This window comes from Macrobrachium nipponense, chromosome 3, assembly GCF_015104395.2.
Source record: "Macrobrachium nipponense isolate FS-2020 chromosome 3, ASM1510439v2, whole genome shotgun sequence".
Taxonomy (NCBI): domain Eukaryota; kingdom Metazoa; phylum Arthropoda; class Malacostraca; order Decapoda; family Palaemonidae; genus Macrobrachium; species Macrobrachium nipponense.
This window is the reverse complement of record NC_087202.1, coordinates 117,065,752-117,091,439: the sequence shown is the minus strand read 5'-3', so window position 1 is coordinate 117,091,439 and position 25,688 is coordinate 117,065,752. Positions and strand designations below refer to the sequence as shown.

General features: G+C 38.4%; 1 protein-coding gene across 3 annotated transcripts; it reads left to right on the top strand.

Annotated features, from left to right (window-relative positions):
• The first annotated feature begins 1,163 nt into the window (after positions 1-1,163).
• On the top strand, positions 1,164-25,097 carry LOC135221994 (uncharacterized). 3 transcript variants are annotated; one of them, XM_064260102.1, is made up of 7 exons: positions 1,166-1,320; positions 2,000-2,088; positions 2,400-2,545; positions 3,637-3,779; positions 5,044-5,296; positions 14,804-14,946; positions 24,720-25,097. In XM_064260102.1, exons 1-7 carry the CDS (start codon positions 1,311-1,313, stop codon positions 24,893-24,895), a joined length of 960 nt encoding a protein of 319 aa, XP_064116172.1. In that variant the 5' UTR covers positions 1,166-1,310; the 3' UTR covers positions 24,896-25,097. The 3 variants fall into 3 exon arrangements, with proteins under 3 accessions (XP_064116171.1, XP_064116172.1, XP_064116170.1); XM_064260101.1 differs by lacking the exon at positions 14,804-14,946 and having other exon boundaries at positions 1,164-1,320; XM_064260100.1 differs by lacking the exon at positions 2,000-2,088 and having other exon boundaries at positions 1,169-1,320.
• Positions 25,098-25,688: the final 591 nt, after the last annotated feature.

The window sequence follows — 25,688 nt, the reverse complement described above, 5'->3', positions numbered from 1 at the left end:
TGTATGCACAAACACACACACACACACACACACACACACATATATACTATATATATATATATATATATATATATATATATATATATATATATAATATATATATAAACTGTATAAGTATGTGTGTATGTACGTATATAAGAATGCTATTAACGTATAGTTTCCCTCTTATGCAATTTCTATTTCATTCAAGTCAACGGCATTATTTCCAGAGATTATCTTTTTATTTAGACACTGACTAAGTCTGTACCTCTTTGTCCTTTAAGTAAGCTTCTCGGGAATAAAGAAAGATAATTCAAGTTTGAGTCCATTTACCTCTTATGCTCGACGAATCATTTCCTCTCCTATCGGCGGCGTATCCAAATCTAAATGACAAGTGGATATAAACAGTGTTTAATACAACACATAGACTCGACTTGCTATATGGGCAAACTCTGTATCATGATCAGTTACTATTGCAGTGTAGGGTCTGCGGTGGGCGGTTCGAACCAACATTCTTTGGAAGCTTGAATTTCAAGTCAGTGGCCCCCTTGGTGTGCTTGTTCCATGTGAATAGGTTTCATATACTGTAATAATAATAATAATAATAATAATAATAATAATAATAATAATAATATAATAATAATAATAATAATAATAATAATATGAATATGAATATGAATATGAATCATAAATACGTATAGTTATGTATATATGTATACACATATATATATTCTATATATATATATATATATATATATATATATATATATATATATATATATATTATATATAATATATATATATATTTTCAGCATGAAACACTGTTGTATAATTAAAACTAGATTTACTTTGCGAGCACGTAAGTCAGAGAAAAGTCAGCGGAAAATATTGTCGTGACTTCCTGCAACCCACCATAATTTTTTTGTCATTTTCTTCATTCCTCGCGGTTTAACGAGCACAGTCAGTTCCTTGTTTACGAAACGAAAACAGCCGAAGTCACGTACGAACACGGCCGGTGATTAAACAACCAGCGATTCACTCCCGATGTTATCAAACATTCTTATAATAGGTCATTCGAATTGCGAAAGAAGGTATATCTAAAGAAGACGAAACAGTGGTGTTTACTCAGGAGTGTTTTCCTTTCTGAAACCTTGGACATTTCGTAATAACTTCAACGGCGGAGAAGTGCTTATCATTTTTTTTTAAATAGGAACAGCTGCCACCGAAGGGCTTCGGTTTGTTGCAGCGGAAGTCACATTTCGGGTTTAGTTTTTATTCGGCGACAGAACAGAAGACTGCAGGTCTCGAGCGCCTGCTGTTTTTTTACAACAATGTTTGCAGGTAATTCACTGTGATTTACTTTTATATTTTTTTCTTGTTGTGTGCATTGCGCTGGAGTAAACTATATTCTATCGGTAATGATCTAGGAATACTCATTTGTGTGTGTGTATATACACACACACACACACACGCAGACACGCACACACACACTATATATATATATATATACGTCCCCCACACACACACACACATATATATATATATATATATATATATATATATTATACATATATATAATATATATATACTATATATATATATATATGATATATATATTATATATATATATATATATAATTATATATATATATAGGTATATATGTATATATGAGCATTTGAACTTGTATGCACAGACATATATGCATTATATAATATATATATATATATATATATATATATATATATATATATATATATATATATATTATATAATTTTCATGCATGCATGCGTTTTTAGCGGTATGTATATAAATCGAGAATCGGGAGAAAGAGAGGGAGAGAGGGAGACTAATGTTTTCGTAAAAGAAATACTTGGAAATTTCGATCATAACACTGCGTGATGCTTTTGATTATCTTGTTCCTTAAATTTGATGTGTGTACGTTCCCGGGTATTTCAATCAATACATGACCAAAAGATAAGTGGTGCACTAAGTGATCTGAGCTCTCATTCTCTTTCAAGGACTAATAATCGTGATCTCTGGCGTCGTGGGAATGAATTTTGCCTCTCTTCTATTTCCTCAACTTGGCCAAAGTAACGACACCAGAAAGGTAATTTCGAGAAATCATTTTATTTCAAAATGTTTTCGTCCTAACCTCTTTTGAGCATGAACCTATTCATATGGAACAATCCCACAGAGTTCACTGACTTAAAATACTAATTCAAGTTTCCAAAGACTATGGTGCTCATTAGCAAGAATTAAGGAGGGACAGGAAATACAGAAAGAAGAGATTTCGCTGATAAGAAAAAAAATGATAAATAGATAAAAATGTTTTTAGAAATGCCCCGAAGCTTCTTCATCTGTCTAGTAAATGCAATTTTATATATTCTTAATATTTATACAGATGTTTAAACACATCAGGTCCTAGAAGAACTGGATTTGGAGATGGAAGATTCAACCAGCGAAAACTCAAGTTTCATTTCGATCGAGTTTCCTTTGAGGAATAATGATTCTTCAGAGCAGCAAATGTTATCGATTGTTGACACGGGCAAAGGGGAACTAGATATGTGAGTACAATTCTTTATTTCATTGATAATCACATCTACAAATAGGTGCGTCATCGTGAACTTGTTTGAATACAAGATTATGCATAAGTCAAGTAAGCTTCGTACTTCATGGTCTATTGGCATACAGTTATGAATGTAAGATTTTGTATTAAGAGTCATGGAATTTCTAGGATGTGAAATAGAAAAAATATTCTAATATAACACTTATTCAAGTAGGTGTGCATTTTTATAGCAAAGGCTTCTTTTCCCTAATGTCAGCAGCTGGGAAGGTGCGTATTCGCTTAATTGATCCATATGAAAAGTAGAAAGAAATATATTTGTATATGTGTGAACTAACATCGACTATCTTGAGGTCGCTACTTATCCAAGAATAGAGGAAATGAGATCCTCAGGAGGATATATCAAATGATATGGATACTGAGGATTTTAATCCTGTTTATGCACCTTGAGCAAGATCAGGGGGTTCTGTGATAGACGTAGGCTTGAAAAAGGAAGAGAAAGAGTACCTATGTCCCAACAAGGGGCTTCTGAGGTTTGCATGGCTTAAGAGATCTATAAATTTGTGCGGTGCAACGGGAAATTGACAGAAAGCCAAATAGTCTAACATTAAATCCTTGGTTGTAAAGGCGAACGAAGAACTGAAAAACTTCAAACTTCTGAATCCAAATCTGTAACGAAAGGTTTGTGTTAAAACCTAGGCATGTTAAAAAGAAAACAAAATCTGAAAGTTAAGGGGCAGTGCCAGTTTTACTAAAATCACATCTGAAAGAATGGTATCATGAATATTCTAAGGAAGGGTTTGTTTCTATGTATTTGTTAGAAATCAGGCACAAGTCATCAGGAATGAATCACTTGCATACATTGTTATTTGAAGTTTGACGTATGAGAGAGAGAGAGAGAGAGAGAGAGAGGAGAGACCGAGAGAGAGAGAGAGAGAGAGAGAGAGAGAGAGAGAGAGAGAGAGAGAGCAATCCAGATGAAAAACTTTATCATCTTATATAGAAAAGGAGAATAAGAGAAAAAAGATACATATAAACCTTAGTTTTTCAATGTTTTATTTATTGTTTATTTATTTATCTATTTATTTGCAGAGGGCATCCTTTCGCAGTGAAAGATCCAGTGAGAAATATCGTGTATAGCATCTTTCCAAGATCCTGGAAGGACGAAGCTGCGCGTCAACTTGCGTGCAAAGGAGAAGGAGAAAATCTGACTCAGTCGTGCGTGGAATTCTTAGGTTCGGTCTATCTCCTCTCATGTGTTCTGAACTAAAGAATCGTTCAGTTACTGATTAACTCATGATAAAAATGTCTATTAAAAGATACTCACAGTAGCATGGGTCTTGAAATGGAGAATCAAATTCAGTTATGTATGGATACATATAGTTATTTTTAAACATATGCACTCATATATAACTGTGCCGTTGTTTCTTAGAAAATGTTTATGCTGTGACTCTTTTGGTAACAAATTTCCTCTATGGTAATTTAATTTGTAATTTGATTACAAATTGAAAATGACATCGAGTCAAGTGTTATTTCTGTTATGTTTTGATCGATTCTAGATTAAAAAAAACTTTGGAAAAAAAGTTTGTTCACGTTCGGAACCTTCTAGTTTGAGATCAACGGAATCGTTTAAATAGGCTATGTATATTATATTGGTATGCATGAATTTAAAAACTGTATGGAATTCAATTACCATTTCTTTATCTCTCCAAATGGAGGATTTTGCTCCTGCTTTCTTTACTATTAAAATTCTCTAGCGTTGCCTTCTTCTGTTACTTATTTCCTCTGCGTCTCTTCCTACGAAATTGTGAGTTATCCCTTTTTCGTTTTTCTCAATGGACGAGCATTTGGCTTAGTTTTGTCTGAAATATTCCTGGACTTGAACGACATCGCTGACGGACATACACATCTACACCAATGAAATCCAACATTTTCCAACGCTTTATCAGCAAATCAACTTTCAGTTTCAGATTTACAACACTACAGGTTGAATTCAATTGACAAAATTAATTATGAGTGACTCAGTTGTGTAAAGTAAGGTAAGGCGAGGATTTATTGAATTGGCTCATCTATCGAACCTTTATCATCTTTACTTTTCCCAGGCACTAACAGAAGCTCAAATGCCGGTCCTTTAGATGACAAAAGGAAATGTACTGAAAATCTAATAAATTTGTTTGACAACTTTTTCTTGATATAGCTCTTGAGAACTAATTTTGGTTATTATTGTGAATATTATTTGGGCCTTCGTTGCTCTTGGATTCTTATGATTTAATGTGAATTTTGTTGAAGGCTTTGATTTACATCTAATTTTATTCCAGGTGTGTCTTTTTTTTTTTACACACGTAAGACCACACACAGACACGTGTAGCCACTGCACATATATTTACAGCAGCATGAAGATAACCTTGTCCACACACACGCACATACAAAAACCTATCTATTAGATATGTGCGGTAGCATAAAAACAAACATGTTAGTGACAGTTTAATTTTTTTGCAGAAAATGAAAAGTGGTGTCCCAAACAATCGCGAGTCTGCGTCCTGGATTTAGGGAAATCCAATAGAACTCTGGACGAGTGTTCCAGCAACTCCAATTGCTCCGCTGGTTACAGGTGTTGCTTTGACAGGTGCGAAAATGCTACCTTGTGTAAACCGGAAAAACGAATTCCAATGAAACGGACGTCAGATTCCTTCGACGATGAGGCTTCAGCTCCTAGTACCGCTTCTCCTGTCACGGACACAATTGTAGATACGTAAGTCACGTTAAGCTATAGCCTTTTTAATATTTCTTACTAATCCTATACTACTGTTTTTTCTGATTCATCTCACATTCCTTTTTTATCTTTTTCTCTAATTTGCTTACTTCAAGTTTAGATGTTAAAAGATCCCCTCCATCAGCCTTTTAATTTTCGTTTTCGTGTTTTCATGGCGAATTTACAAACTGACACTTCAAAGTCATGTATTCATTTGTAGAATGATAAATGAAACAAAATGAACTTATTATGAAATTTGTAAGAGCCTGTCTACATCTGCTCGAGACGCAATGATACTCAAGTTCTTTTATTATAGATGAATGTCATATATCATATTTAATTGTCATTAAAGCATTAATCATGCGAATATATGATAAAATTCTCAGACATTCGGTTAGTTCAGAGAGAGAGAGAGAGAGAGAGAGAGAGAGAGAGAGAGAGAGAGAGAGAGAGAGAGAGAGAGAGAGAGACTGCATTCAAAGTGGAGTAGCTCAGCAAAGGATCGGTAGATTATTCTCAACCTGCGGCACATACGCTCGCGCACACAACCAAACACACACACACATATATATATGTATATATATGTCAACCATAGGCCTATTTCCTCTTTAGAAGCGGTAACACCTAAGATGTAAAGACTCAGGGGTGATGTTGCTGACCAAGCTTTTTTTTTTTTTTTTTTTTTTTTTTTTTAACCCTAGTCAGATTGATTGTGGAACTTCCTAACCGTGGGGTCTGCTGGTGTGGCCATTGTGGCCATTCCGTGGCGATTTTCATGGTTGGATGAGAAGCAGTTAGGTAATAAGATTCTGGCTGTTCATGGCTGTTGGAAGTTCAGTCATTTAAGGGATGCTGCAGTTCACTCCCAGCGAAAAATCATTTGCTTAGGCAAATTATGTTGCTCAGTTGGGAGTTGAAACACGTTTGGGATCGTCTAACAATAGGGAGACTGTATGTTAGTGTGGCACCCAAAAAAGGCACCCTAGTGACGACCCAAGGAAAACTGCCCATGGTTAAGCGGATGCAGCGACTGTGGGAATACTCAACTACACTCAATTTTTCCTTTTCAATTGCTCATATATTAGAAAGATTATTGAAATAAAGCTCAGATAAAAATGTTGAAACCAAGATATAAAAAGATGTGACCCAAGAAAAGTTAAAATTAAAGCACGCATGTGCACAATTCAGTGTCAACAAATGGTGTGCAGATTACGGAGAGAGGCAAGCGCGTTAGAGCTAGGTAGTCTCAGTGTCTGTCTCTCCTGTCAAAAAGAACAGGAGATAGCTAAGCTGAGGGGGGAAGTAGAAGAAATATCAAAGGACTGACAAAGGAAAAACTCGAAGGCAAGAGATGAGAAGACAAGATGGAAAAGAAAGTTGGAGACCTAATAAGAGAAGTGATAGACATAGTAGAAAATGGAAAGAGTAAAAGTGGAGATTAGAAAACAATTAGTCAAGACAGGAAACAGAAATGAAACAGAAACAAGTACTATACAAGGCACAAAAAAATAAACTTACTGTCAAAAAAAGATGAATTCAAGAGAGCTGTTGGTAGAAGAGTGATAGCAGCCGGAAAACACAATTGTCCCCCAAAAAGAACGAGACATCAAATAGATTTGCTGTGCTCCTGGAAACAGAGTAGGAAACAACCTTCATTGGGCATTCTCTAGTAAAAGATCAGGAGTTAAATTTTGTGACCAAAAATAGAAATAAGGTAACAGTTAACTCTTACCCAGGTGAAGGAGCAAAGAACATAGCCGAAGCAGTCAAGAAAATCAAAGTAAAAAGTAGAAAAAGTGTAATCATAGTGCAGGGAGGAGTAAACGACTTATTTCTAAAAGACAGAATAACTGGCCAGACAAAAGATCTTGTAGCCGACCTGAGGAATGTTGTAGAAAACATCCTTGAGAAAACCGATAACAACATTCTTATAGGACTTCTGTCTAGAACCAATGTAAGCCACTTCTCCCTCAACAATGCAATTGGAATCAGTGACAGAATGGAACGAATATGCCAATAAAAGGGTGTTAAGTTCTTTTGATTTTGGGACAGATTTGTAGGGAATAAAAACTATACAAAAAAGATGGAACTCATTTGAATTTAGGAGCAAAATTTCCGGGAAACCTTCTCAACGAAAACCTCTAGAAAGACTGAACTTTCAATGGAAGAAGTCGGAAAGCTACTAGCATTTTATTGGTATTAGCATTGCAGGAAACAGTGACAGCAAAGGAAACAAATAAAGCCACAGAGGACAAAAGTGAAGATAGAAAAGTCCCTCCGAGTGGCACAGATTACTGCTCAATCTATTCGGAACAAAGTAGATCTCTTCAAAGCATTGATTGCAAGCGAAAAATTAGACATAATAGGAATCAGAGGAACATGGATACAAGAAGTAACAAGAGACTTCGTAGGAAAGCACCAAAGAGCAGGATATAAATTGTTCAAAAAAGATAGACCTAATAAAAAAAAGGTGGAGGAGTTATGTTATATGTCAAGGACCACCTAAGTCCAATAGAGTGTAAAATTACAACCAAGCAAGAAGTAATTGGCATCAATATAAGCAGTCTAGGGAAGAAGCCAACTCTAATACTAGTGTACAGACCTCCCCACCAACTACAAATGTCCGATGAGGAGCTGTGTGCAGCTACTAGGACAAGAAATAAACTACAAACTCTGCATTATAATGGGAGGTTTCAATGCAACAGTTCACTGGGACACTGTGACCGCCACATCAAATTAGCAGGAAAGAGACCTCTAAAATTTTTTTAAAATTAATTCCTCCACCAATGGGTAGAAAAACCTACTAGAGGAAACAACATTCTAGACACCATCCTATCAACAAAAGCTAACATTGCGTCTGACCTTTCAGTAGGTGCAAATCAAGGCAAAAGTGACCACAAGTTTATTACATCTCAAATTAATATGCAACACAAAAAAGAGAAGAAGATGCTAAAGAGATTAGACTATCGTCGAAGGGACCTAAGAAAACTAAAGGAGATGTTACTAAAGGAGATGTTAAAAATCTAGAGTACAACCAAAACACAGACATAGACAATTACTGGGAAGCCTTTCGAGAAGAATACACAGAAAAACGCTCCAGCTGTATTCCATTACAGCAAATACTAACAAATGGCAACCCTCAGCCCAAGTGGTTCAACAGAGAAATTGAAAATAAAATAAGAGAAAGAGACAGATTGCACAAAGCAATGAATCCACACCCAACACCAGAAGAAGCAAGCAGGTATAAAGAACTCTATAGATTGGTGAATGAATTAGTAAGAAATGGGAAGATAAATGAGGATAAGAGAATAGCATCACTTTGTAAGGAAAACCCCCAAAAATTCTTTGCTCACGCAAATAGAAAGCCCATAAAAATAGCATAGGTTCCCTAAGAGACAATGGGGAAACCTAGTAAAGACGGACTTGGCAAAAGCAGAATCATCGAATAAGTTTATTACTACTGTTTTCACAATTGAAGACACTACCTCAGTCCCTGAACTAGCTTTAAATATGAAGTGGCAGAACCACTGGGCAATAATATTTACGGAAAACTCATTAAAAACAAAATAGAGAACTAAACAAGTTCAAATCTCCTGGCCCGGATGGGATTCATCCAAGAGAAATTAAAGAGTTAAAAGAGGAGATAGTTCCTCACCTGTATAAACTCTGCAGAAAAAGGCCAGAACAACGAAATTCACCAAAAGGATGGAAACTAACTAATGTACTCCCAGTTTACGAAAAAGTCCAAGGGAAGGGCTGGGAAATTATAGCCCAGTCTGTCTAACATCGGTCGTTTGTAAGATTTTTGAGTCCATAATTGCAGATCAAATTGTGGATCACATTAATAACAACAACTTGTTAATCAGCCAACACGATTTCAGACAAAATAGATCTTGCATATCAAACCTCTTGGATTTTTTCAAAACATGCTCGGTATTTACGACAGTAGTAGAGCAATAGATATACTCTACTTAGATTTCCAAAAGGCCGTTGACAAAGTTACACACAAGAAAATATGATAGAACTTTAGGAATTTTAGGAGAAACAGCAGACTGGATCGAAGACTGGCTAACTAATAGAAAACAGTCATAATAAATGGTGAAGAATCAGAATGGGCAGATGTGACAAGCGGAGTTCCTCAGGGTTCTGTCCTTGGCCTGCTCTTGTTTTTTAATTATATTAATGACATTGATGTAGGATTAACTAGCAGGATAGCCAAATTTGCAGATGACACCAAACTAGGTGTAAATGCAGCAGACCCAGAGACGGTAGAAAGTTTAGGAAATTATCTAAAAAAATAGGAGTGGGGTCAAAAAGATGACAAATGCCTTTTAAAGTGGATAAGTATAAAGTGTTACAAATAGGAACAAACAACCCTCATGCTAACTACATGCTGCTTGGGAATGACATAAATAGTGTAGAACCAGAAGAGTACCTTGGAGTCATTATTACCAAGGACTAAAAATCCACAAAACAGAACATAAAAGCTGAAAAGAAGGCACAGAAACTAGTGGGATACATAAAGAGGCAGTTCAAATATGGAAATAAGGAAACGGTGCTACAGTTCTACACATCAATATTTAGACCTCACTTTGAATATGCACTAACACTAAGAAAGGACATAAATAAATTAGAAAGGGTACAAGCAAGAGCCACAAAGTTAATTCCATCCATCAGACAAATAGGATACCAAAGACGAATAGAGAGCCTGAACATGTATGACTTAAAAACACGACGATTGCGAGGAAAACCAATAGAAACATTCAAAATACTGAAAGGCATAACAAAAGCAGACAGTAACCTATTAACGTTAAACGAAAACCGGAGCTGAAGAGAGACAACACATCCCATTGTGGGAACATCTTTACATACAAGATATGTAACACGTGGAATAAACAGTGTGGAAGAGTTTAAAAGATAGCTAGACAGAATTATTAGGACTGTGAATGAACATTAAAACCTGCTCCTTGAGATAAGTGAGCGCACGTTGTCTCCTCGGATGGACTAAAAAGTTTTTGAAACACCCTAATCCTTGTAACTCTTTGTGACTCTCTCTCTCTCTCTCTCTCTCTGAATTATTGAATCCTCTCTCCCTCTCTCTCTCTCTCTGAAATACTGAATCACTGAATCCTCTCTCTCTCTCTAAATTATTGAATTCCCCTCCCGGCCTCCCCCCCCTTCTCTCTCTCTCTGAATTACTGACTCTCTTCCACGCCCCGCTCTCTCTCTGAATTAACAGAATGTCTGAGAACTTATCGCTTAATCACCTAATTGAATTTTTTAATACCAATTAATCCATCTGTAGTAACAAAACTCGAGTATGAGTGTCTTGAGCAGACAAAGGAATGAATAATTTGAAGTGTCCTTCTGTAAATGCTGCATGAGAACACGATAAACAAAATAGAAAAGAAATACAAGAATTAAATGCCTATCATTTCTTGCAGTCCTCAGTTTGCAGAACCTTTTTATAAGAAGTTTGTTGGTAGAGCATAAGAATTTATATATATATATATTATATATATATATATATGTGTGTGTATATATATATATATATATATATATATATATATATATATATATATATATATAAGAATAAAATGCATAATATTTCTTGTGGACCTCACTTTGCAGGGCCGTTTCCTAAGAAACTGTAGGGGCATGAAAAAAAAAAAAAAACAAATTAAAAATAATAAAGAATAATTTTTCAAAAGCAGATCGGAACAGATCTGCACTCTTCAATAATCACAGGGAATGACAATCAGTTATTTGAGTGCTTTGCAATAACATGAACTAAAATTTCATCCATAATTGAAAGTCGTCATATCTTCTTCTTCTTCCCAGCTTTAACCCATTTTTATATGGGGTCGCCGTTGTGAATGAGTCGTCTCCATCTATTTCTGATCTGTGCATCGTTCTCGTTAATGCCTTTCCAAAACATATCTTCCCCTACACAATCACGCCATCTCTTTCTTGGTTTTCCCTTCTTCCTTCTACCCCGCACTTCCATTTCCATCGTATGTCTTCCAACATGATGTTCCTCTCATCGTAACAGGTGTCCAAACCATCGAAGCCTTCCCTCCTGTATTTTTTTTTATATTTAACTACCTTTGTCGATCCTCTTATATACTCATTTCTAATCCTATCTTCCCTTGTTACTCCCGACTTCCATCTCAACATTCTCATTTCTGCTACATCCATCTTCTTCTCCTCTGTTTTCCTCATACTTGCTGTTTCTGTTCCATATAACATTGCTGGTCTGACCACCGTCCTATGAGACTTTCCTTTCAATTTCAGAGGAACCTTCTTGTCACAAAGGATCCCTGATGCAGACCTCCAGTTATTCCATCCTGCCTGAATTCGATGTCTCACCTCTTGGTCCATGCTTCCACTATCCTCTAATATGGACCCCAAGTAATTGAACTTCTGTTCTCTCTTTATTTCTTCCCCACCCAAGCTCATGCTATTTCCAACATCCCCAGTAATACTGGAATACATATAATCGGTTTTTTATCTACTTATTCTTATTCCTGTCTCCTTAAGTGCTGCTCTCCACCTCTCCTACCTCCCCTCCAACTCCTCCCTCCGCTCTGAACACAATACAATGTCATCTGCATATAATATGCTCCATGGCACTGCTTCCCTAACATCCTTGGTCATTACATCCATCACGATGTTGAAGATGAATGGGTTAAGTGCCGACCCCTGGTGTAATCCAACTCCTATCTCAAATCCATCTGTCTCTCCAACACTGCTTCTCACTCTAGTATACACATTCATGTACATCTGAATAATTCTGACATACTTTTCCAGCACCATCTTCTCCCTCAAACACCTCCATATTTCTTGGCTTGGCAAGAAATAGGCGCCTTTTCAAGGTCTATGAATACCAGATGCAGGTCTCGTTGTTTTTCTCTGAATTTCTCCTTCAGTTGCCTTATGGAAAATATTCCATCCGTTGTGCCGCTTCTCGCCATAAATCCTAACGGTTCCTTCCCTATTCTCACTTCCTCTCTCAGCCTGCTATCTATTATTCTTTCCAAAATATTCAACGTGTGAGACATTAGTTTTGTACCTCTATAATTACTGCATTCCTGGACATCACCTTTACCTTTAGATATAGGTATCAATATGCTTTCCCGCCATTCTTCTGGTATCTTTTCCTGTTCAAATATTTTTACCATCAGATCGTACAAGATGTCTACCCCTTCCTCTCCTAAGGCTTTCCAAACTTCGACTGGGATTAAGTCAGATCCTGTTGCCTTCCCATCCCTCATTCTTTTAAAGGCTCGTATCACTTCGTCCTTAGAGATCCCCATTACCATTCCCATGTTTACTTGTTCATTCTCTTACAAGTCTTCCATTTTCCTCATTTAGTATTTGCTCAAAATACTCTTTCCATCTTTTCAGGATGCCTTCTTCCTTTCTTATTACCGTATCATTCCTATCTTTCATTTGCTTAATATGGGCGATGTCCTTTGTTCTTTTATTTCTTACTTTTGACAGTTTGAGCATCTTCCTTGGTTTCCCGTTCATTATAAACCTCATATGCCCTTGCCTTAGCTTGAGCTACCACCCTTTTTACTTCTTTGTTTCTTTCTCTTAATCTTTCTCTGCCCTCCTCCAAATCTTTTCTTTGCCTCCCTTTTACCCTTCACCACTTCCCCCACCTCCTCCCCCCAACACCAGCCCCCCCGTTTTCCTCCCATACTATTCCAGATGTTTCTCCATTAACTCCTTTCCATGTCTTCTAATCACTGCTGCATTATGCCTCCACCATTCTCCCACATCTTCAATTCCCAGATCAAACTCTCCCAGCACTCTTCCCCTAAACTCTCTCTTCTTATCATTATCCCTCCCTAACAATTTCTACCACTTGATTTTCTTTACCTCATTCGTTTTCGTTTTCTTTTCTCTTTTCATCTTCAAATCCATACAAAGGAACCTATGTTGTGGGGCCACGTGGTCACCTAGGATAACTTTACAATTCCTAACTTCCACTTGTCTTGATCTATTGTAAAGGAGGTAATCTATTTGTGCGCATCTACCGCCACTCCTGTATGTTATCAAGTGCTCCCTTTTATTTTTGAAGAACGTGTTCACTATTGCCATATCAAAAGACATGACAAAGTTTACTATACTCTCTCCTTGATTTCTCTCCCCGATCCCATGTCCTCCATGTACACATTCAATTACATCATTTTCATTTCCGACATGTCTATTAAAGTCTGCCCCCACTACAGTCCTCTCCTGCTCTTCCAGTTCTTGTGTTACCTCACTCATTTCGTTCTAATAGCTGCTCTTTTCTTCATCTGTACAGCCCACTTGTGGCGCATAAGCACTAATTATGTTCATTGTTTCCCCTCCATAACATATCTTCACTCTCATAATGCCATCATTCTTTCTTCTCACTTCTGTCACTGCATTCTTCATTTCCCCCGACAACACTACACCAACACCACTCTTACCCTGCTCATTTGCTATAGATTAGCTTGTAGCCATTCCCCAATTCTTTGGCTTTATTACCTTTCCATCGAGTTTCCTGCACACAGAAAATATCCACTCTCTTTATCCTCATCAACTCCGCCAATGCTCTTCTCTTCCTCTTCCTGTCATAGACCCAATATTGAGCTGGAATATTCTGATCACATTTAGAGGCTAGAGCTCGCTTCTTAAGCTGCACCAGCTCATGATGCAGTAGCCCTCGCCTTGTCATAGAGTTAGGGCGATGTGTCTGTGCGTTGTTTTTGGAGTACGCCCTAGCACTATTCTCATCAATATCATGACTCATTTCATTGGTTCTGGCATGGGTTTTTATGGTCGGATGCCCTTCCTGACACCAACCCACCCTAATTATCCGGGCTTGGGACCGGCACCAGTTGAGGCTGGCTTGGCCACCCGCCCCTCCCCCACCCCGGTTGCCAGATTGAAAGTCGTGTATAAGGTTGAAAATGCAGAGAACATTTGAATATTCAGATAGAGGCTTGATGAATAAACAGAATAGAATAAAATTAGAGGGGGGAAAAATGATAAGTGGTGAACAAATAAAAGGACGAAGACGTATCATTTAACTTTCGCCAATTTAAATTAATGGGGACAAGTAAGTAAGTACAACATCAAAGTTTTATTCTCCTAAAACTTACTTAAATCTGCCAGGTTCTATTAATGTTTTCAGACTTTTATCAACTTCATATCATTTGGTGACTTTGATTTGAAATTTCTTTTAGCTAAGCCCACGCACAGTTGATTTCTTATCTAATTGTCTGTGTTTTAATAAATAAGACATTTTTACTGTTACAATTTATAAGAAATATCTGAATTCACGACGAATCTTCCTTTAATAATCTTAACTCTGGTGACTTCATTCAGCCAGACATACGGACGCAACTATTGAAATGGTTTTGTAGAAAAAAAAAAAGTTGCTTTTTCTTTACTAGAAAAACCTCATATAAAAAATTATAATAAAAACCTTACATCCCGCAATCATAAAATTTTTTTTATCGCACACAGAGCTGCACCAATAACATTCCAGTTTGCGAATGAGAGCACGAAGTTTGTCTTATTCCCAGAGAACTGGAATGATGATGAACAGTGCCAGAAGAAATGCCAAGCAAATAATGGGACTCTGGAATGCTGCCTCCAGGATATAAAGGGTATTATTATTATTATTATTATTATTATTATTATTATTATTATTATTATTATTATTATTATTATTATTATTACTGTCTATCACAGTCATCCTATTGACTGGTTGGTTTTTTTAGTGTGGGGTTCCGGGCTGTATCCTGCATCCTTAGGAGTCCATCACTTTTCTTACTATGTGCGCTGTTTCCAGGAGCACATTTTTCTGCATGAATCCTAGAGCAACTTCGACATCTAGTTTTTCCAGGTTCCTTTTCAGAGATCTTGGGATCGTGCCTAGTGTTCCTATAATTATGAGTAGTTTCCACCGGCATATCCCATATCCTTCTTATTTCTATTTTCAGGTCTTAATACTTATCAATTCAATCTCTTTCTTTCTCATCTAACCTGGTGTCCCATGGTATTGCAACATCAGTGAGTGATTTTGTCAATCAACATCACATCTGGTCTATCAGCACGTATCACCCTATCTGTTCTGATGCCCTAGTTTCTTGCACAGGCTCCAATGGAGGGCTTTTGCAACTGAATCATGCCTCTTTTTGTACTGGTTCGCTTGCTATACGGTTAATGGTCTCGTTTTTCATACTGCATGGGTGAGATGTTATTTCCATCTATCGTTCTTTGAACATATCTGGTTTGTAGGGCCTGATCTTGTGCAGCTGTTAGATTCTTTCTGTTTCCTTCTTGAGTTCTCCCTTCTGTAGCCATTTCCATGTTTCATTCCTGGCCAGTTCTTTAGTCTTCCTCATGTGCTGTCCGTGCATTGGTTTGCTGTGCCATTCATCCACTCTATTTGTCATTCTCCTATCTTTGTATATTTCTGGGTCTTCGTCTACTTTCATCAGTCCTTCCTCCCATGCACTCCTGAGCCACTCGTCTTCACTGGTTTTCAGATACTGCCACAGTGCTTTACTCTCGATATTGACGCAGTCCTCTATCTTAGTAGTCCTCTCCTTCCTTCCTTTCGTGTTATATTAATCTGTCCGTATTTGCTCTTGGGTTTAGTGCTTTGTGTATTGTCATGTGTTTCCTAGTTTTCTGGTCTATGCTGTGGAGTTTTCAGCCTTCGTCCACTCCACTACTCCTGCAGTGTATCTGATTACTGGCCCTACCTATGTGTTTATGATTTTCATTACATTTCTGGAATTGAGTTTTTTTTTATGAATTAAGACTCGATGGGATTATTGACTGACTACAACAAAGAAGAAGCCCAATCGAGTGGTTAATCACAAATAGAAAACTAGATGTTGGATGAGGGCCAGGTAAAATTCGCGGATAAATCGTAAGGAAACTCTAAGGATTAAATTTACAGGGAATATATTTACATCTACTGTTAATCTGCTAATTTAGGGAGCCAGCAAGGGCGCTAATGGCCCTCCCCAACTATCTTCACTGGGAAGGATTGCCAGGAGTGATGAACACGTGTTTGTGAACACATGGGTCGATTTCCAGCACACATATAGGCCCAGAGCTTCTAAAGATAGGAAAAATCCACCTCACTGCTGGGATCTGCAGATATACCTGCAACACAGACGCCTTATAAACACATGTGCAGTACACAAAGTGGTTGGATATGAGCTAAACATAGATCATATTTTCTCAGAGATTCATCACAGGGCAAAGAAAGAATGAATTACGACTTGAACGTTACAGTAACGAGAAAGGGGGTAGATGTGAACACAAACACATTCAAGGGATCCACAGCCCTTAAATCTAAGTAGTTTTTATGATAAGGGAGCACAGCTGTAGAGGAGTGAAGGTGGGGTTGGCAATGAGCAATTGCACCAGTACCGACATAGGGAAATATAATAGATTAAGTTAGCTGTCACCACACTTCCATACTTTACCTTTCTTGCTGAGATATGGCTTCGTAAAAGCACAAACGAAGAAAGGGACTTCTCCAAGGCATCAGGTAAGGGTCCAAGGCTGGCCACGTGGAGGCACATAGGCCCGTGAGCAAGGGGGTCAGCCCGCTGGTGACAGCCTCAAACTGAGTCAGAGGTTGTGTCCGAGTGGGAGACAAACTTGGCTAAGAGCGGTGCGTGTGAGTGAGGCTTAATTCCCCGCGTCAACTCGTTTTATTATCTGCAAAATACCAGAGGGGGCAGCACTAGAGATAAACAAGAGACGTGGATGGGAGAGAGAGAGAGAGAGAGGAGACGAGAGAGAGAGAGAGAGAGAGAGAGATTCGGGGGGGGGGGGGGCGGGGGGCTTGTACTTTAATGAATATGCAGTTAGACAGCGACAATAGTTTTGACTTGAGTCACCTTAAGTCTCTGCATATATTCTTTCCTGATAGTGTCTTCCATCTCTTAGTGTTTTATATCCTCTCCTATTATGCCCAGGTATTAGTATCCTGTCTCGTCTGTGTTTGATGCTATTCCCATCTGGTAGCTTTATCCCTTCAGTCCTTGTCACTTTGCCTTTTTGTATGTTGATTACGGTCAAATTTTTCTATTCCAAACTCCATCCTGATGTCCCCTGATACGATCCTTACAGTCTGGATTAGGGTATCTATTTCCTTGATGCTCTTACTATACAGCTTGATGTCGTCCATGAACATCAGATAGTTAATTTTCTTGCCTCCTTTCTTGAGTTGGTACCCAGCATCCATCTTCTGCAGTATTTTTGTCATGGGAATCATGGCTACTATGAAGAGTAGTGGGGACAGTGTGTTGCCTGGAAGATCCCTCTCCTGATGTAAACCTTAGCTAGTCTTATTCCAGAGCTTGTAAGTATTGTATTCCAGTTGAGCATTGCATTTCTTGTAAAGCTGGTGGTGTTTTCCTCTGCTCCATACATTTTCAGGCATTCTATTAGCCACGTTGAAGGCTTTCTTGTAGTCAATCCATGCCATGCTTAGGCTGGTTTTCCTTCTCTTAATGTTCTTCATTACCATTTTGTCTATCAGGAGCTAGTCTTTTGTGCCCCTACACATCCTTCTGCAACCTTTCTGTTGGTGGGGGATAGTGTTTGTATCTTCTAGATAGTTGTATAGCCTTTCACTGAGTAACTTTCACATTATTGGTAGGCAGGTGACAGGCCTGTAGTTACTTGTTATATTTCCCTTGTTCTTGTCTTTCTGTACTAAGGATGTTCTCCCTGTGGTCATCCATTTTTTGCGCATGGTGGAGTTGTTCTGCTATTCGCTGATGTAGGGCCTTGAAGTTTTTGAGCTAGAATCCATGGACTTTATAGTGACCTGGGGCTTTCCAGTTGGGCATTTTCTTTAATTGGTGTCTGATTGTGTCTGTCATTATCTCGGCGAATCTTTGTTTTATTCTCGCCATTTCTTCTGCCTTGACTTCCTGGAGCCATGTTGCATGTTTGTTTTGTTATACCACATTGCTCCATGTGTTTTCCCAGAGTCTCTTACTTAGTTCGGCTTCATGAATTTCCTGGTGGTTGTCTTCCCCTCTTTTCTGGTTGGTTCTGAATAGATTGTTCTGTTGGTACCCTTTATTCCTGTTCAGGTACCTTTGGATCTTATGTGCTTTGGCTTTAAGCCTCTGTTTTATATCTTCTCTTGTATTGTTTAATCCCTTCTTCTGTACTTTGCATTTCTCGTTCAGTTCCTCCCTTGTTTTCTTGCTTCTTAGCCTCTTTTCTGCCATCTCTTTCAGTTCACTCAAGTTAGATCTCATCACCATGAAGATTATGTTTTTCCAAGTGGCTTCCCAAGGCAGTTACTGCTTTGGTTTCTGTAGAGTTGGTTGTGATGGTGGTGTTGGTGTTTGTATCCCCATGAGTTCTACTATTAGTCTTGTTCCTGCATATGACAAGTTATTCGTTTCTGTGACACTGGTGTTGTGTATTAGTGTCATTATTTCGCTAATTTCACTTGTTTTCTCCCTTAATTTCTCTGCATTGCAGGCTTTCATGGAGGGGATATTTGTTCTTTCTGTATCTGGCTTCATCCATCTTCTCCACCCATTCCGTCTTGTCTTTTTCTTCAAGTGCCGTTGTCTTCTGTGGTGTCTCTTAGTTCGTGTTCTTGTTCTTCATTGTTGAGTGTTATTTCTTTCCAGTTCTTCTCTTTCGGTTGCAGAGAGCCAGTTCTTTTTCTTTAAGTTCCTTACTTAGTCTGCCAGTCTCTGTTCTGTTTGGGGGAAGTTATTTCTCTCATTCCGGATGTTGGCCAATCTCCTTCTATGTCCTCTTTCCATCGGGTTACTTCTGATGTAGCATCTCCATAATTCCTTATTTTCTTCTCCTGTCCATTTCTTTTTCTGGTTTTATCTGTAGCCCCAGTCTCTAGTTGCTGGTTACTGTCGTTGTGGTGGTCAGTTGCTGGATGACGACCTCCAAGTACCTGACCGTCTTCCCCTTCAATTGGGCTGTATACATGGCTGCCGGACTAAGCTCTTTTGTTGCCAGAGGTCCCATTTACGTCGTTGTTTAATTCTTCATTTCTACCCATCATTGTTGAGTTGTGCTATTTAACCCATTGGGGATAGGTACTCATTCACAGGTGAGTAGACTGAGGAAATTGTGGTAAGATCCTTTCCAAAGGAATCAACGCCGAGGAGGGTGATCACCATCCAACGACTGGCCAGCTCAAATGTTGCTTAACCAGTCCTTGGATGAGCTATTATTATTATTATTAACCAAACAAAAACTTCTTTACTTCTAAGTATTTACATTTAGTTTTACTCCACACTCGAGTACTTTCAGGCCCTTCTGTGGCCCATTCTCAAGAGATGTTTGGGATGTTAGCCTGGGTCAAGGCCCAGCAGTCTTCTCAGAAGACTGCTGGGCCTTGACCCAGGCTAACATCCCAAACATCTCTTGAGAATGGGCCACAGAAGGGCCTGAAAGTACTCGAGTGTGGAGTAAAACTAAATGTAAATACTTAGAAGTAAACAAGTTACAAATTGAATTTGTGGGTTTCTTTTTCAATTATCATTATTATTAATTGTTGAATGTTATTGCTGCTTCAGCGGCATTAATCTTGTAGAGGTTTTCCTCTATCTTTCTTATGGCGGCTTTCTTTTTACTGTTAAGGTAGGTGAATAATTCTCCGATATTAGTCATAATACGGTAATAGTAAATGACTAATATCGGGGAATTACTCACCTACCGTAAAAGTAACGAGAAAGCCGCTATAAGAAAGGAAGAGAAAAACTCCTACAAGATTAATACCGCTGAAGCAGCAATAACATTCAACAAAACCTGTTTAAAAGAGGGTCTCCTACCAAACATTATTATTATTTTATTATTCAGAAGATGGAACCTATTCATACGAAACAACCTACGGTGGCCATTTACTTGGTGTTCATTAGGATGAAGTAAGAGGAGGTAGAGAGAAATATAGAGAAAAGAGATCTCGCCTATAAAAAAAAATAAATCAATCAACAGATTAATGAATAAATGAAAAGAGTTCCATGTCCCCATCACCACTTTGTGACATCCTACTCCGAAAGGACGACACGTCACTTATAAGGGAACTTTTACTCGGAACGCCTTGGCTAATTAAGTCAAGATGTCAGTAGACAGAACGTGAATAAGAAGATATCTTATTTCAATGTTTATCATTCAGTTGCTTGACTGCTGTTCAGGGTATCCTGAATAATGAAAGTAATGGTAAAACGCAAAATGTCTGGCTATTAGTTTTCTGTAGTCTAAAACGATGAGTCTGGAAATCTGGATTCACCTCTAAGAATTAAATACAACACTTCTTTTTAGTGACCTCCGACCGTCCATTTCTCCCCTTCGTGTCACTAGAACTTCCATTTCCACGATCTCTCCTGCAACATGACCTCTTCGTGTGTGGGGAGAGGTAGTGCCGTCAGTGCACCTCACGTGGTGCACTGTAGGCATTACTTAAGGGTTAGGCTAGGACGATTTATCCGTGGCTCGCTCTCGGACGACGTTTGAACGTTTCTACTGTAAAACATGTCATAAGCACACACATAAATATCGCCAGCTTGCGGCAAACACATTACGAACAGGTCGAACAGGGATGAACGATTTTTTTTTTTAGTACTAACATGTGCTTCATACGATGGTTATCCAGCATTAGCCAAAACTCCGTTTTCCATTAGGTCGCAGACTTGTTTTTCAACTTGTTTGTGATATGTAAGCGAGTAAGTTAGAGATACACGTAAATGACATAGTTTACTTTGGAGCGGATGGATCCTTACTAAGCTCACTGGGCGACTCATTGCATACTGTATTTTGTCAGATATTTTACAAACGGATGCTCTCCCTAACTTCAACCCCATTCATCATAAAAACAAAATCCTACACAAACACACAAGAGCGACCGGCAAAAGCAAGGCCGGGGGGGGGGGGGGGGGGGATGAGCACAAACACGGGGCGAGGTTAGGCCTTTGCCCCAATAGTCATCAATAAGCTTTTATCTCATTTTCAAGGGTCACGCGTTCGAGGGGAGGTCATGCGACAACCACACCTCTCTTGACTCTGTTATGGTATGTCTGTTATCTCTCATTTTCCCCTCGGGGTGAAAGAACGCTGCTTTTAGCCTATCGCTCCCCTCCGCGACGTGGGGGGAAGGGGGTGGGGGGAGGGAGGGAAGAGGTGAAGGGTCGGTCTTTATCAAAGGATACACTTGAACCGATCACTCACTGACAGTCTGTACAGGCATAAATCTACTCTCTCTCGTCTCTCTCATCTCTCTCTCTATATATATATATATATTAATATATATATATATTATATATATATATATATATATATATATATATATATATATATATATAGTGCTGAGCAACACGTGAAAAAGCGTCACATATGTCTAAGCTTTTCCAGTTAAAAAAAAAATGATCTTTGAAACGGCTGCATTACTTGTATCAGGTTTTGAAAATCCCCCGTTCATTTTCATTCAACCTTTCTGTTTATTCGTGATAACTAATCAAAGATTATTTAATTGGTTTTTATTACAGTTTACAAAATTAAGAATTAAGAAAAAGTACCCAATTCATAAGAAAGGGAAAGGTATGTTCTAGATAAATGGGAGCAGCACGCAAACACACACACACACACACACATACACATATATATTATGCATTTCAGTATAATTTATATTATACACTATTACTTAATTTTTCTTCTCGTTGGTCAGTCCCAGGAGTATGGCATTCTCCCCCCCACCTTCCCCTTCTCCCCCCCAAAAAAAAAAATCGCCTTATGGCAAAAGTAGGTAAGGCTTTAAATTAATAGTCATTCTTTAAATGATGATGCTTTCTTGTTTATTTTGTGACTACATGGCTGTTTCAATCTTATTTATGCGAGAAGTTCGTGAGTTACTTATTAAGGAAGTTTAGAAAGTACAGTTTTTTATTCACAGATCGAGGAAGGATATATCCTGTTTGATGCCAGGATTTGGCATACATATAAATGACCCTATTTGAGAGAGAGAGAGAGAGAGAGAGAGAGAGAGAGAGAGAGAGAGAGAGAGAGAGAGAATTCAGCTTCAGAAACTGTAGGTGATCGAATACCGCACTTGGAGTCCAATATGATAGTCAGCCCACCGATGACTATACATTAAAATACGAAGCTTTTGCAACGTAACAGGGTTTGGGAAAGTCACTGCGTGAATCTTCTGAAATAAGTCTTATCCGTTACTCAAGCTCTTTCGAATACCCTCTGGGTAGCCCCGAATTGGTTTTGTTCGTCAGCTACTGCTCGACATGGTCCCGTACACGAAGTAAACAACAGGGTTGTTTGGTTGACAAATCAAGGATAAACGAAGTCAGTGTCTCCGAGGCGCTGAGTTCTGCAAGTTATCTAAAGGAGGTAATGAATGTTGTACGACAAAGGTTGGAATTTAGATCGTGGGCCCACCTCTCCCCCCCCCCCTCCCTCTCTCACTCCCCAAACACCGTGCATAGCGAAGTCGCTGTCACTATAGCGTCATTCTTTGATCTATAGGAGAGATTTATGTTTGTAAACAATGAAGCATATCGGGCACACATAGCTGCTGGACAAAAGCGAACAATAGCAGACGACGTTCTCATCAACTTTAACTGTCAAGTGTTTTGTGCACACTGTACATGTATGGCAGGGTAAAGATTCTTTGCTTATTACGGTATATGTATTTTCGAACTTGGTTGTTTTTAAGTTTTCCCGTCTGTTAACTTCACTTCCCACGAGAGGAAAAACATTTCGTGGCAACAACAATAAATATTTAAATATAAAGTAGATATTATTTTGCTTTCCATAAAGGTTTAGAATCCAGTAGTTTCAAACAACTTTCATACGAGGGCAAGCTGTCTTGTGTCACTGCAATCTTGATAGTGGTAGTGAAATGAAATGGTCTGAAATTCATTAGCCATTTATCTCGATCCATTTACTGTGAATTCCAACTGTTGCTCTTGTGAAGTCTCGTTATTCTTTACTCTAAAATCATGGAATTATAATTCTATGCAATTATTGTTGGTATATGGGTCGAAATAAACAAATATATAGGAATGTGGTGGAGTAATAAAGTTTCAAATATCCAATGTTGTGAAATCGCGTGATTTGGAGCAGTCTTCCGAAACGATGTCAACGGAAATATGTAAATCTGAATATTTCAATAGAGAAATGCTTTTATACTCTAATATTTTGCTTAAGATAATATCATTTCATAAGGATCAACTTCAAATAGAAAGATAGGACAAATTAGATACGTATGGATGAAAACTTCTGTCCATGTATTGATAGTGGCGGGAAAATAATATTGTAACGTCGATCTTGGCGATGTTTGACAGACGAAATTTTAATTGTGGTATAGACATGGAGGGGCTATTGCATGGGTCCTTTGAACTTAGTAATGATATCATCACTCATTTACTGAGTGATATTATCACCTTCGCTGGGAATACGACGCCAGGATATAAAGCTTCCCTTTCCCCACCTATTCGTGCATCCTACAACAACAGACGACTGAATCATTCCTTAGAAATAAGGCGCAGATTAACTAGAAGGGTCAACGTTCCTCTGTTACAGTGGTGAAGAGGAAAGGCCTTTTGCCCTCTAGACGTGATATTGTTTGGAAAAAGACGTGATGATGACGTCACGTTGATGACTCCTATAGCAGACTAGTTTAAATTGTTGATATTATTAATCGAATATCGGAAGTGGCGTCAAATGCACAATCAAGGAAACATCTCTTTGAGTCATTGTGGACGTTCTTTCTTGGATATGATTCTGTCACGTGACGCGTCGCGAGCCCCTTTCTTCAGACCTTCCCCACGACTATCCTCTCTCTCTCTCTCTCTCTCTCTCTCTCTCTCTCTCAGTATTTTTTTACCTCCACGCAAATTTCTCTCATGGACCCATTTTCAGACCCTTAGATTAGTATAGCCTTATGTGCGAATCACTCATTTCTGACCATTGGTTCCCGGCGAATTAATAGCTGCAAGCTAATTACCCCGCAGATATTATATACCCAATATGATTATATTACCTAATATATATTTTTTTCAATGTGAAGATCATCATTCTTCCTGTTTTGAATAAATTATTTACGAATTTCAAAACTGGAAAGACATCTTTGCTGTTGCTTAAACAAAAGCAATAAAACAATAATGAATAATTTTATCAGTTGCAGATATATGATGTTCAATAACGAGAAACAATGAACACTTCCAGTCTGACATTATTTCCAATATGATCGATATTATGAAGCATTGCGAGTGATCATCTATCGCCACATGCTGCTTGACACAGAGCTCCGTCAATGTGCTCCCGATGACTGTGAAGTTAACCCAAGTAGTGTAATCTCCCCTTCAGTAATAACCGATGGTGACCCATTGTCTTTCTCTCTCTTCCAAAGAACGCCAGAAGCTCTGCCCGACGTCGTCTGAAAGGCTGTGCGTCCTCTATTTAGGAGAAGACGAGATTGACAGGTGTGAGAACGACGAGAATTGTCCCGAAGGTCGGAAGTGCTGCTACGACAGGTGTCACGACGATACAGTTTGCAAGAGAGTTAGGAGGAAGAAGGATTACTGAAGGACCTGACTTTTAAGATACCTAACCTGTTTAGTAGGATTCTGTAATAGATTCACGTGGCGCGTACCCTGAGGTACTTGATGGCAATGGAATGTCCTGGCTTAATGCCATTTCAGTTTTTTTGAGACTTGTAACCTTAGCAACTGCATTTTGTTGTTGCTAATTTGTTGTTAAAATGAGAATAAAACACAAGTACAGCAAATGAGAATACTTTTAATTTATTGATGATTATGTCACCTTATCATCTAAAAACTTCGTATGTCGTGGTCACAGGAAATTCTTCTTCTTCCCAACTTTATCCCTATTCGGGGTCGCTGTTTTTAATGAGTTTCTTCCATCTACCTCTGTCCTGCGTCATTTCCTCCCGTACTCCCTTCTCCCTCATATCATCTCTATTGCCATCTCTCCACCTGGTCTTAGGTCTTCCTCGCCTTCGTGTTCCATCCACCTCCAATATTTCTCTAGCAACCCTCAGTATTTTCCATCGTTCTGTTCCACCATTCATCAACATCTAAGATTTCATGCGTTATTTCTTCTAAAACTTCTGCTTTAAACAGTCTACATAGTTCAGTCTCTTTCAGCTTAAAACATTTATTTCTTTTTGGTCCATGCATTTTTCATTTTTTCTTCCTTATTTGTTCAATTTCCATACCCAAATCCATCACTACCAAACGATGTTGCGCGCTCACATGGTCTCCTGGTATGACCTTACAATCTTTGACCTCACGTCAATCTTTCCTCTTATACACACAAAGTCATCTATCTGGCTGGACTTTCCTCCGCTTTCGTATGT